The following is a 14,016-nucleotide window of genomic DNA, read 5'->3' as shown; positions in this document are numbered from 1 at the left end:
GGCCATCTGGCAGGTCGTTCAGCTGTCTGATCTAATTAGCATATTACACTTTTATTATTATAATTTGGAATTCTTGGCATAGATTAACAAAAACAAAGTTGACTTACCAACAGATATCATATAAACTAATCCAAGAAATGCCACTAAGGCTGTAATACCCAAGCCTGAAATCAGAAGAGAACCATGCACTGGGATGCACTCTGCAAAAACAAATAAAATTTTATATCAGAAATTCACATGAAATAACTGAACTTCTTAAAAGAATCAATAACAGAAATAACATTAAGTTTTAGGGAGAGTAATTATTTTTCTCATGACCAAGAAACAAAAATTACTGCCCAGGCTGTGTAGCTCTGTGGTTGAGCATCAACCTATGAACCAAGAAGTCATAGTTTGATCCCTGATCAGGGCAAAGCCTGGTTTGTGGGCTCAATCCCTAGTAGGGGGGTATGCAAGAGGCAGCCAATCAGAGATTGCTTCTCATCATTGATATTTTTTCATGTTTTCCTCTCACTTTCTCTCTGAAATCAATAAAAATATATTTTTTAAAAAGAAGCAATAATTACCTACATTATTAACTCAGTGCAATGATTCCACATTCCTTTCCCTGTATGGAAGAAGAACCTTTGCTTGCATAGCATGTACCTTATCCCATCGAGACTAATGGGAAATAGTCTGTGAAGCCTACACCTCCACCCAAAATGTTCTTTTAAAAGCTCATCCATGAATACAGGCCTGGCAGTTTGGCCACTAAATAATCATCCAATGTGGGAAGCACTGATCTCAGTAGGGGGGAAAGGAGTAAAAAAAGGAAAAGCTCACAACACTAAATGCTGGCAAGAATGTAGAGCAACAGGAATGTCCATTACTTGCTGGTGAGAACACAAAATGGTGCAGCCACTTTGGAAGACAGTTTGGCAATTTGCTACAAAACTAGATATATTCTTAACATGCAATCTAGCAATTGCACTCCTTAGTGTTTTCCCAAGTGAAGTTGAAAAATATGTTCATACAAAAACATGCACTTCTATATTGTGTGTCTAGATCTGTGATGTTATAACAAATCAATACCTTTCCCTGTACGGAAAGCAACCAAGATGTCCCTCAATAGGTGAGTGGATATAAAAACTATCGTCCATTCAAGAGAATATTATTCAGTGCTAAAAAATGAGTTAGCCACCCAAAGACATGGAGGAACCTTAACTGCACACTACTAAGTGAAAGCAGCCAATGTGAAAAAGCTAGATACTATATGATTTCAAGTATAAGACACTTTGGAAAAGGCAAAACTATTGAGGCAGTGAAATGATCGGTGGTTGCCAGGGGTTTCAGAATAGGGAGGATGAAGAGGCAGAGCACAGAGGGTTTTGGGGGCAGGTAAACTTTGCTATATGATAATCTATGACTATGGTCCATGTCATCATTATACATTTATCAAAATCATAGAACATACAACACCAAGACTGAACCCTTATATAAACGATGGACTTTGGGTGATAATGTTGTGGCAATGTTGGTTCAACAGACTGTAACAAATGTACCACTTGGCGGGAGATGTTGATAGTGGAGGAGGCTGTGAGTAGATGGGGTAGAGGGGAATTCTGTATGTTCCATTCCATTTTGCTGTGAACCTAAAATGCTCTAACAAATAAAATCTGTACATTTAAAACAGAATAAGAAAGACAAAGAAAAGGAAAGAGAAAAATAGCTCTAAGAAAAATTACTGGTAAAAGAGAAATTGTTTAGAGAAGACTGTGACCCTTACCTGAGACACAGAGGCTTAGTCCGGCCACAGAGGTCAAAAGGCCCAGCACCTGAGTGGTCAATAAGATGTGGCTGATGGGGCTCATCCCATTAGCTGGAGCTTCAAGGAAAAAGCATGTTGCGAGTGTTTAAGAAGCAATAACTTGCACTTGTATTTCGTACAGTCAAGGTCAGTGTCCTAGGACCAACGACTGACTCTGGAGCTCCTTGTCAGGTGGTGGCTGCTTTCCCAGTGACCTAAGCCATCTCTCTCCACTCCCGGAGTCAGCTCCACATTCACACCCTCAGCAGCCTTTCATTTCTGCAGGGAGCTAGGCTGGATTGGCAGTTTTTACCCCAGATCTTAGAACAAGGCTGCTTTTACCACACGTGGGTATTTTACAATACGAGTGGCTATTAGCAGGGCTTCAGCACGTGCACACAAAATCGCTCTGGTGGAGAACCACGGTTTAAGCATGCCATTGTAGACATCATAGCCCCTAATTGTGTTTTTAGAACAAATTAATACCTTGTTAATATATAGCAACCCAGAGATAGGCTCTCATACCAAGAGTTAAATGTGCAAATGGAAAAAATAGGTTCTTTAATAATAAAAATATTTAGTGATTTAATCCAAAAATGTAGTGAAAAATGTTACCAATTATAGGTTGGATAGTTCTATCATCTTTTAAAACTCAGTGTTAAGATTTGCAATAACTCTTTATGATTTACAACCCTATTTTGTATAACTAGTTTTTTAAAGAGAGTTTTAGCAAAAGAAGAGAATGAGAATGTTTAGTATCTACTCATAATTTCAAAAACTGAAATAAGAATATGAAAATCATCATTAAGAAATTATATCATATAATTTTAAAAAATCCATTGGCTGGCAATAATATATATCTCTGAAGATCAGTTTTTATAAAATAACTATGTTAAAAACCTAATATAACATTAAAATTAATCCATATGGGGGAAAATTTTCACTAAGAATAGCTAGGAAGACAAACCAATCTTTATTGTATTATAAAAACAATGCAAGAATTATTTTAATAAAAAATGCTGCTTTTAAATGAAAAATGACACAATCATGCTAAAACAACAAATACTTACCTATAATAAACATAGAGATCTGAAGTAATATTAATATTACTGTAGGTATTACAATTAAACCAAGTCCACTTGCCCTTGTTGTTGAATAGTCACCTGTTGATAAATAAAATTAACATTTAAAATATTTTCCTACATACTTTCTACTCTGGGGGAAGTTAAAGTACTTAATTTATTAAATGTATTCATCTCAATACTACTCTTATAAACTGCAGAACGTTTAAAAATAAATGCTTACCCTAAAACCTCACACAAAATTAGTGACAATTTTTTGATTTAAGACCAAACTGAAGACATTTAAATGTCCACAGCTAAGTCTCAACAAGTCAAAACCTTCAACTGGCTTTTTATCCTTCTTAACTACCTTGGAGCCTCTTACCAATCCCTTCATTTGCTATATTCAATCTGTCCTAAAGTCAAAATAGCCATTCTTTGTAGTCGTCTTCTTAATTCATCTCTTTCCTCCCCACACCCTCACTAACTCCAGCCTGCAAAGAGAGTTGCCAAATTTCTGTTCCTAAACATTAGATCCATATTGTATTCTGTTAATAAAATGAAGGCTTTCTACTGTCTACACTTTGAGTCCCAGCCTATCTCAGCTGTTCTTTCCATGTGCTGCATACCCTTATTCCCCAATCCCATTCCCATCCTCCAAAGGCAAATGCAGTTTCAGATTGATTTGTTTCCCATGTTCATTCCCACTTCCACGTCTTGGCCTGTGAAGTTTGCCTTTGCAGTGGGTTGAATGGTGGCCCTGAAATCTGCCTACCTCCTAATTTCCGGAAGCTGTGAATGTTAATTTATACAGCCAAAGAATGAGCATTACATTATATGAATTAGTTTAGGTTCTTGAAAGAAGGAACTTACCCTAGATTTACGAGATGGGGCCTAAATAATAAGTGTCTTTGGAATAGAGAAGCACAGGAGTTTTAACAGAGTGGAATTGGAGTTATGCTGCCACAGGCCAAGGAGTTGCCAGTTGCCAGCAAACACCAGAAAACAGAAGAAGCAAGGAAAGGATTCTCCCCTAGAGTTCCACCCCCCACAATGTTCTCAACCTTATCAACCATGACTTCCCTCATAGTAACTTCACATCTTACCTGGGATGAAGAAAATGATTCCAACAATGACTAATATACTGAGAATTAGTCCAGCCACAGATAAAATGATGATTTTCTTCTTCGTAATATTGGAATTATATTTAAGTACTTGAAAGAAAAAAAGAACACACACACACACACAAAGAATTCCATGAACTCAATCTCAAGAAGTGAAGCCATTTCTGTAACTTAAAAAGTGCAGAGACAAACTGATAACTTCCTATAATTGAATAACCTTTGAGTAATAACTCAGTTGTATCATGTCCAGCCACCTCAAATCTTCTTCATAAGTCTGTCAATGTCTAAACAGTGTCATGGCAGTATATATATGGATGCTAAATTTATGGGTGATGCTTTTATTACCTTACACCTTAAAGATAAAGTCACATACACCATGCTTTCTCAATTGGGGCATTATTAACATTAGGGCCAGATAAATCTTTAGGGCAGAAGGGGGCTGCTCTGCACATTCAGAAGGTTTAGTAGCATCCCTGCCTCCCTCCAAACTGCCTGCCAGTAACAGCCCCGATTGTATCAATCAATTGTGAAATGTCCCCTGAGGAGTAAAACTCCCTCAGCCTTACAACTGATACAAATAATGCTGATGGGAAGTAACTGGCTAATTGGTAATAGTGAGAAAAAGAGAACTTTCTTCCACCTTACATAAAATGATAAACATCTGGAAATCTAGATATTTTATTTTGAAAAACTATAATAAATTTGGACTAATCACACCCTCTTGATATCCCGAAGGAAGGGAATGCTTAAGTTGTTCAACTAAAAAAATATCTATACCTATACCTATACCTATACCTATACCTATACCTATACCTATACCTATACCTATACCTATACCTATACCTCTATCTCTCTATCTATCTATCTAAGAGCCAGAGTCCATAAGGATCAAGGATTGACTGAACACCCGAAGTCAGTGCTAGGTTGCTGTGGCGACCCAACACTGATTGCAGCCAGTGCTGGTGCAGTGACCCAGCATTGACTGCCGAGGGGGCTGTGAATCAGGCCTAGAGAGAGTCCTGCCAAGAGAGGCAGGGTCTGATCCCCAGCCTATGTGGCAGCTGTTGATCAGCCGTTTCCTCTCTCTTTTTTCTCCTGGGTTCGGCAGCAGCCAAGCCTGTTTCTCTCCAGGCCTCCTCTGGGGCTTCTGATCAGCCTTACCTCTTTGATCAGGCCCAGAGATTGTCAAGGAGACACTGACTGGTATAGAAACTGACCAATCAGAACCAAATCTGTGTGAAGTGCCAGGAGCCAATGGCTGCCTAGGAGGTGGAACTTTTGACACTGACTGGCATAGAAACCAACCAATTAGAACCAAATCTGGGTGAACTTCGAAGGCAAAACCTAAGGTGGGGACTGAGGAGGGGTTTTAAGGACAACATCTATTTGGTGTAAGATGAAGAAAGCGGTTCAATTTTTTCATGACTGGTTTGGTAGTATAGTGCATATGGCTGGCTATTAGTCAGATATAGGGATTATGTGTTTTTGCCTGCCAAGAGCATCTCCTCCTGTTGAAAAAGGCTCTTCCCCACCCCCCGACCCCCATTTAAGCAATCCTATCCTATATAATCTATTTAAACTACTAAAAGGGTAATATGCTAATTAGACCAGGTCAACCGGCCATCTTCCAGACATCCGACTTCCTTCCAGGCAAAGCCATGGTGGTGGGGGCCAAGGCAGAGTTAGGGGCAATCAGGCCAGCAGAGGAGGGCAGTTGGGTGTGAGATCAGGATGGCAGGGGTTTAGGGGCAATCAGGCCTAAGGGGAGGACAGTTGGGGGCAAGATCAGGTCAGCAGGGGAGAGCAGTTAGGGGTGATCAGGCAGGAAGGCAGTTGAGTGGTTAGAAGCCAGCAGTCCCAGATTGCAAGATGGATGTCTGACTGCCGGTTTAGGCCTAATCCCACCCTACAGTTTAGGCCCGATCCCACAGGATCGGAGGTCCCCAATTGGAGAGGGTGCAGGTTTGGCTGAGGGAACCCCTCCTTGCACAAATTTTGTGCACCGGGTCCCTTGTATATATATATATATATAAAACCCTAATATGCAAATAGACCAAATGGCAGGACAACCAAACAACCGAATAACCAAACAAACTGTCACTATGACATGCGCTGACCACCACTGGGCATGTGCGGAACGTGGTGGGCATTGGCAGCAGGTACAGAGCACAGAACATGTCGGGCATTGGCTATGGCAGGATGATGGAGCAGGTGAGTGGGGGCACCAGACCAAGATGGGGCACTGTCGCTGTCATTGGGGTGAGCCTCTGGTGGTTACTGAAAATTTACTCCCGCATGCCGTGGTCCCGCCAGGTGCTTGTACCTGCTGTTGGCACCAGAGTTGCCACTTGTACCGGCTGCCAGTGCCTGATGCTGGCCCCAATCGCTTGGTGCTGTCAGTGGGTGTGAGCGGCTGCTGCCGGCCCCAATTGCTCCTTAGGGCTTCTCCACCTCCCCCTGCTCCTGAGGGGCAATGGAGGCCAGCAGCTGCTGCTTGCACCTGTTTCTGCTAATGGCCCCGCTCACACCCACTGCCCATTCTGGAGCTGCCATTTGCACCCACTGCCAGAGCCAACCCCAGTCGCACCCACAGCCAGTGCCCAGCACCAGTCCTGATCACTTGGCACCATCAGCATTTATGAGTGGTGGCTACTGGCCCCATTAGCCCCTAAAGGCTTCTCCACCTCTCCCTGCTCCTGAGGGGAGATTGGGGCAGCAGCCACCACTCGCACCCACTGGTAGCAGGGAACAATTGGGGCCTGTGCTGTCAGTATGTGGGGGGAGTGGTGGTGGAGTGGGGCTGCTGGCAGACAAGGGGCGGGGGGCTGTGGTGGGAGAGGCCGGGCAGGGGCACAGAGGATGGGCTGAGACCCACCCCTGTGCCCACTGCAGCCTAGCAGCCCACAGTTCCTTTCAAGGTGCATGAATACGTGCACTGGGCCCCTAGTAATTTCATAAAAATAAACTATAAATACTCAGTAGGACTCATTAACTCTATTTCCAAGTACCTGGTATCTTCTGGAAAGAATAATGTAATGGATATGTCTAAAAATATTATTTATTTTACTATATCTTCATGTTAGCGGTTTTGTTTTGGTTAATAGTAAAATTAACTTTTTACCATAAAAGTTGTTAAAGTAACCTAAAAACAGACTGGATAGCAGAGAGAAACAGGGCATGACTGAAATTCTGTTTTGTTTTATCCAGGCCACTAATTAATATACTGAGAGGACAATTTTTAAAAATGTTATATTTAGCATTAAGTTTGCTTCCACTAAAATGACAAATTAAATACAGTAAGAACAACAAATAATCCTGTAAATGACCATGCTAACATCTATTTAAGGTATTATACCTTAGGGTTATATGATAACCTATGGCACCTGAAATACTACACATCCGTACTTTAGATTGTAAACCTCCACTTTATTCTCATTAGGGGGGATGGAGAGGTAATCAATCATCAATCCTGAAGCTGAGTAACTGAAATCCACATTAATCAGGAAAGAGTGAAAAACAATATGGCAAGTTCCCCAAGGTTTCATTTGATCCATCCAGGCAAAAGAAACTCATTTTAAACGATTCCCTAAACAAAGCATGGAGATAGATCCTCTCTCACTGCCTGTGATTATTTAAGTAGATTTCACTAATATATTTGTTAGACATAGTTGCTTAATTTATGGGAGTTGGAACTTACCCCTCAGTTATGTAAGTTGTGACCATGACTCAGTCATGTCCCTGCCTTAGAATAGGGCACAGACTCCCTATTTTCTAGACTCAAACACTAGTGAGGATAAAATTCAGTGTATAGGTTACAAAAGGCACAGACATAGATAGAAAAATAAACTTTCTCTAGACATATGTCAAGTTTTCCATTCAATTCAATGCACATTGTTATGTAATAGAGCTTGAAAGTTCTACAAAAGGGTTATGAAACAGAAGCTGTTTCAAATGCACGTCACAATTAAACATTCAAAAGACACTCTTCCAGGCTTAATTAAATACATAAAAGAACTACTAAGATCAAGCAGCAAGAATTCACTTTTAGACTACAGTAGAAGTTCATGCAAAAGGGCTGACTTAATAAGAGTTTGATTCTCATATAAAATTCAGCCTCTTCAGGCTTACCAATAGTAACAACAAAAATAAAACACCATAAAATACTATGATTGACAGTGTTTTACTATAGAACAACCTTTTTAAAACCTTTGCATATAAACATTGGAGGTGGTTTTAGTTTCTGTTGATAGGTTCAACTACTAAATATTTCCAAGGCTACTTCCAACTCCCATAAATTAAGCAACTATTTCTAACAAATATATTAGTGAAATCTACTTAAATAATCACAGGCAATGAGAGAGGATCTATCTCCATGTTTTGTTTAGGGAATTGTTTAAAATGAGTTTCTTTTGACTTATTTCCTTTGCCACAGTGGCCACATTTCAGCACATCCCACAGAAAGTGGGGAGAAGGTATTTTATGATCCAGTTGATATTTTTTTCAGTGCAGAGAAAAGGGGTTGCAATCTGATATATTTGCCATAGAACTCAGTAATCACAAGGAACCTTTATTGGTGAACTTTATTTGTCCTTTAATTGGTATATTTATCCTTATATGTCACATCTATAAAAATTTTGAATATAAACAAAGAAAATAAATTCAAGTAACTCCACAAACACTTGGTATTAAAATAAAAATAATTTAAGGTGTTCTTAATGGGCTCTTATCAAACTTCCTAGTATGATTTTCAAGCTTTTTGGCAAGACTATGTAATTTTAAAAATCTGTATGCTTTAAAAGATTCCCCTCAACTAAAAGTATTGAAATCAACACACAAAATAAAATATGAGAAATAACAGTATTTACACATTTTAAATCCTTTTAAAGCACTGTTTTAGATTTACAACAAAATTTAGAGGTAGGTAAAGACCACCCCCCTATACTCCCTGCCCCCACACATGCATAACTGCCCCATCATCAACATCAGCCACCAGAATGATGCAATTTTTAGCAAGATGAACCTACATTGACACATCATAATTAACCAAAGTCCATAGTTTGCCTTAGGGTTTGTACATCTTATGGGCTTGGGAAAATGCAAAATGACATCTATCCATCATCATAGTATCATACAGAGCAGTGATGGTGAACCTATGACAAGTGTGTCAGCACTGACACGCTTAGCCATTTCTGATGACACGCGGCCACTGAGGCAGCCGTATGCAGAGGATGAGACATTTGCAAAATAATGTTTTTTCCTCAAAGTGACACACTACCCGAGTTATGCTCAATTTTTTGGTGAAGTTTGACACACCAAGCTCAAAAGGTTGCCCATCACTGATACAGAGTATTGTCACTACCGTTAAAATCCTCTGTGCTCTGCCTGTGCATTCTGCCTGCACCCACTTCTAGGAATGACTGGTCTTTTCATTGTTTCCACCATTTTGCCTTTTCCAGGATGTCTTGTAGTTGGAAACATACAGTATGTTGCCTTTTCAGTTTGGTTTCTTTCACTTAGTAATATGCATTTAAGGTTTCTCCATGTCCTTTCATAGCTCGATAGCTCACTTCTTTTTATCTGGATGTATCACAGTGCATGTTGCCACTCACCTACTGAAAACATCTTGGTTGCTTCCAAGTTTGGGCAATCATGTATAAGCTGCTATAAATATTCATGTGCATAAATTTTCAACTCCTTTTGGATAGATACCAATGAGCACAATTGCTGGATCACCATGTAAAAGATAATTTTGTAAGAAATTGCCAAACTGTCTTCCAGAGTGCTTGTACCATTTTGTGTTCCCATCAGCAATGTAAAAGGTTCCTATTGCTCCACATGCTCACCATCATATTGTGTTGTCAGTGTTTACATTTTTAAACAAAACTTATAACCTTAGTGCTACCTAATACAGGAAAACCAAAATCATTGGTAGACAATATTAGATTTTTGTGAAAAACTTAAGAGTTCTAAAGTTTTCCCTTTTATACTATCTACTAGGGGCCCGGTGCACGAAATTCGTGCATGGGTGTGTGTGTCCCTCAGCCCAACCTGTACCCTCTCCAATCTTGGACCCCTCGGGGGATGTTCGATTGCCGGGCCTAAACAGGCAGTCGGACATCCCTCTCACAATCCTGAACTGCTGGCTCCCAACTGCTCGCCTGCCTGCCTGATTGCCCCTAACTGCTTCTGCCTGCCAGCATGATCACCCCCTAACCACTCCCTGCCAGCCTGATCAACACCTAACTGCTCTCCTGCCGGCCTGATCGTCCCCAACTGCCCTCCCCTGACAGCCTGGTCACCCCCAAATGCCCTCCCCTGCATATTCCCTCTTTATTAGATAGGGTTTTTTCTTTAACATATTGGACAGCCCTAACTGGTTTGGTTCAGTGGATGGAGCAACGGCCTGCAGACTCAAGTGTCCCAGGTTCAATTCCAGTCAAGGCCATGTACCTTTCTTGGGGGCATATATGCAATGGGGACTGTGCAGAAGGCAGCTGATTGATATTTCTCTCTCATAGATGTTTGTAGCTCTCTATCCCTTTCCCTTCCTCTCTGTAAAACATAAATAAAATCTTGCCGAAACCAGTTTGGCTCAGTGGATAGAGCGTCGGCCTGCGGACTCAAGGGTCCCAGGTTCGATTCCGGTCAAGGGCATGTACCTTGGCTGCGGGCACATCCCCCGTAGGGGGTGTGCAAGAGGCAGCTGATCGATGTCTCTCTCTCATCGATGTTTCTAACTCTCTATCCCTCTCTCTTCCTCTCTGTAAAAAATCAATAAAATATATTAAAAAAAAAACATAAATAAAATCTAATCTAATAATAGACAAATATGCAAATTGACCACACCTTCGCTACACCTAAGCCATGCCCACCGGCCAAGCCATGCCCACCAACCAATCAGGACGAGTATGCAAATCACCCCAACAAAGATGGCGGCTAATTTGCATATCAAGACAGCGTCGAAAGAAGCCAAGAGCTGCAGAAGGGAGTAAAGCTTCGAAGAAGCAAGCAAGCCAGGGGAGGGGGGGGGGGGGGAGGGGAGGAGAAGGGAGGAGCGAAGTCAGGGCCGGGGGCGAAGGGAAACACAGGCTGGCTGGCGGAGAAGGCGGGGCGGGTGACAAGGGAGGAGCGGAGGCGGGGCTGGGGGTGAAGGGAAAAGCAGGCGGGCTGGCGGAGAAGGCGGGGCGGGCGACAAGGGAGGAGCGGATGCGGGGCCGGGGGCGAAGGGAAACGCAGGCGGGCTGGCCGAGAAGGTGGGGTGGGCGACAAGGGAGGAACGGAGGCGGGGTAGAGTGCAGCAGGAAATCCTATTGCAGGATTTTTCCTGCAACGGGAACGCTAGTATATATATAAAAAAGAAACATTTAAGATTCCTCAACATCTGCCTGGCTGGTGTGACTCAGTGGCTGAGAACCCAGGCTGGGCCAGGAGGGGATCACTGCATGGGTCTGCACGCCACTGCCGGCCTGAGACTCCAGGCTGGTGGCGGGGCCTGATCGCTGCGTGGGTGCCAGCGCCGCTGCTGGCCTGAGACCATAGGCGTCACTATGGTGATGCGGGGACGTTCCCGCCCTGCCCCCAGCCGCTTGGCGCCTGCACTCATAGGCTCCGAGTGGCCAGGGGGCGTTCTGGGACCCCTGCTGCTCAGGGCCTACGGGCCTATAGGCTAGGAGAAGCCTGGGTCCTGAGGATGTTCCCGGGAACCAGGCCAATCAGCGCCTGCATATGCAAATTAAGTGCCATCTTTGTTGGGTTAATTTGCATAGTCGCTCTGATTGGCTGGTGGGCGTGGCTTGGGCATAGTGAAGGTGCGGTCAATTTGCATATTATTCTTTTATTAGGTAGAATAAAATAACTAAACTTAGCCAGCTACATCTCAGAATGAGCTAGGTTGTGTCCTTCATTTATTCTACAAATATTTACTGTGTAGTTACAATGTACCAGGACCTTTTATTAGTCCATCTCAACCAAATAAAGGTACAAGTAGATTACTTTATTCAAGAATTGATTGAGCACCTACTATGTGATGATCACTATTCCAAATGCTGTCTCAAGACCCTTAGTTCTAATGTATGAGTGAGTGTGTGTGTTTGGGGCAGGGGAGGAGTGAGTGGCCAGAAATGTTACTCCCAGATCTTTCACAGTTAAATAAAAGGTGTAGGACTGCTCTAGCCTTCAGTCCCTTTATGTAATCTTTCAAGTTCATATGATTGAAGAAATGGCATGTCCCTCTAAGTCATGTGAAGAAACAGCTAATGTTAAAAACAGATACTTCAGTAATAATTCTCATTTCCTTGTCACTAATATAAATCACATAAAAGACAGAATGCAGGTTGTGCTTGATGAAATCTAGTGCAATTAGCAGGCCAATTTTAAGATTAAATGATAACTGTCATCTTAGTATTTATGAAACTTTGAAGACAGAATTTGATAAGCTCCTATAGACCTAGGAACAAAACCCCAAATTCCAATAATTAAATGCCTGCTCAAAGAAATGACTGTTAGATGTTCCCTCACTAAGAGATTAGTGACTTGATGATGATACAAAAAGGCTAGCCAGTGAGCTATAATGCATTTCAGATTAAGAATAAATCATAGCCCTCGCAGGTTTGGCTCAGTGGATAGAGCGTCAGTCTTCAGACTGAAGGGTCCAGGTTTTGATTCCAGTCAAGGGCACATGCCCAGGTTGTGGGCTCGATCCCCAGTATGGGGCATGCAGGAGGCAGCTTATCAATGATTCTCTCTCATCATTGATGTTTCTATCTCCCTGTCCCTCTCCCTTTCTCTCTGAAATCAATATATATATATAAATAATACATCATAAAGGTTAGATGTATTTGATTTTATTATTATTGTGCTATTTTCTGATAACTTTCAGAAAGTCATTTTAAGATTATTTTGGTATTTATTGAGCTGAAAATCAATATTGTCTTCAATGCAGGATAAATCATAGATGATAACTTTTAGAATAAAATTACAATTTCAAATTGTAAAATTATTTAAATTTAAAACACTATTTTTAAAATACTTAGAACACTCATTAAAAAAACAGAAATTTTCATGAAAATGGTGCTGTGGAAAAGGAATATTAATACCAATGATAACCTGGTTACTTGCTAGAAGGCAAGTAAAATCTATACTAATAAAAGGGTAATATGCTAATTAGACTGGATATCTTCTGGACAAAGCCAGAGGTGGCCGAGGCAGAGGTGGTTAGGAGGCGATCAGGCCAGCAAGGGAGAGCAGTTAAGTGGTGATTAGGCTGACCAGGAAGAGCAGTTAGGGGGTGATTAGGCCAGCTGGGGAGAGCAGTTAGGGGCATCAGGCCAGCAGGCAGAGGCAGTTAGGGGAGATCAGGCAGGCAGGCAGGCAGGCGGTTAGGAGCCAGCAGTCCTGCAGAATTGGGCCTAAACTGGCAGTTGGACATCCCCCGAGGGGTCCCGGATTAGAGAGGGTGCAGGCTGGGCTGAGGGTGCCCTCCCTCCCGTGCACGAATTTCATGCACTAGGCCTCTAGTAATATCACAATAAACTTCATACGCTGTCCAACTTGCTTTGATGACACAATTTTGTCAAAATAAATCATAACTAGAAATTATATTCTCAGTCTACAGGACCCAGAAACAAAAGAACCCAGGCTTTGTGCAGCAAGCACCTTGAATATAAAAGGTTAAAGAGGAGGCTGTCCAATACACATTTCTTGGTTACAAATGTTCCCTGTTCTTGTGGATGATGCCATAACTTCAGAGTGTATGCAGCAAGTTGGGGTGGTTGAGTTTGGAAAGGGTCAAAGAAATAGCAACTAATACCTACAAAAGAATATATTGCTGAGCCATCGTTTCCTTCAGTTCCTTCTAAAATAAAATCAGTGTTATTTAATAGGAGAGTGTAATAATTATGTGGATGCAACCAAGAAAAAGCAGTGGGAGTTCAATATTATTTAATAAAATTCAGAGTAAATTTAATAACAAAGTTCTATTAATAGATGCCATCAGCCCTGACCAGGTTGGCTCAGTGGATAGAGTGTCAGCCTGTGGACTAAAAGG

The 14,016-nt window shown here is 41.7% G+C and overlaps 1 protein-coding gene across 6 annotated transcripts in view; it reads right to left on the bottom strand.

The window, feature by feature from the left end:
- Positions 1-14,016, bottom strand: part of LOC114229545 (uncharacterized) — a 154,729-nt gene that overhangs the window by 27,947 nt on the left and 112,766 nt on the right. For 5 of the 6 annotated variants that reach the window (XM_054713993.1, XM_054713994.1, XM_054713997.1 and 2 more), the window contains exons 7-10: positions 3,954-4,061; positions 2,857-2,949; positions 1,766-1,864; positions 108-200 (exon numbers count right to left, since the gene is read on the bottom strand). In XM_054713993.1, coding sequence (XP_054569968.1) covers positions 108-200; positions 1,766-1,864; positions 2,857-2,949; positions 3,954-4,061 — 393 coding nt within the window. The remainder of the gene's footprint in view (positions 1-107; positions 201-1,765; positions 1,865-2,856; positions 2,950-3,953; positions 4,062-14,016) is intronic. The other variant, XM_054713995.1, reaches the window with a different exon arrangement.

Source organism: Eptesicus fuscus, chromosome 3, assembly GCF_027574615.1.
Source record: "Eptesicus fuscus isolate TK198812 chromosome 3, DD_ASM_mEF_20220401, whole genome shotgun sequence".
NCBI classification, from domain to species: Eukaryota; Metazoa; Chordata; class Mammalia; order Chiroptera; family Vespertilionidae; genus Eptesicus; species Eptesicus fuscus.
This window is presented reverse-complemented; position numbering and strand designations above follow the sequence as displayed.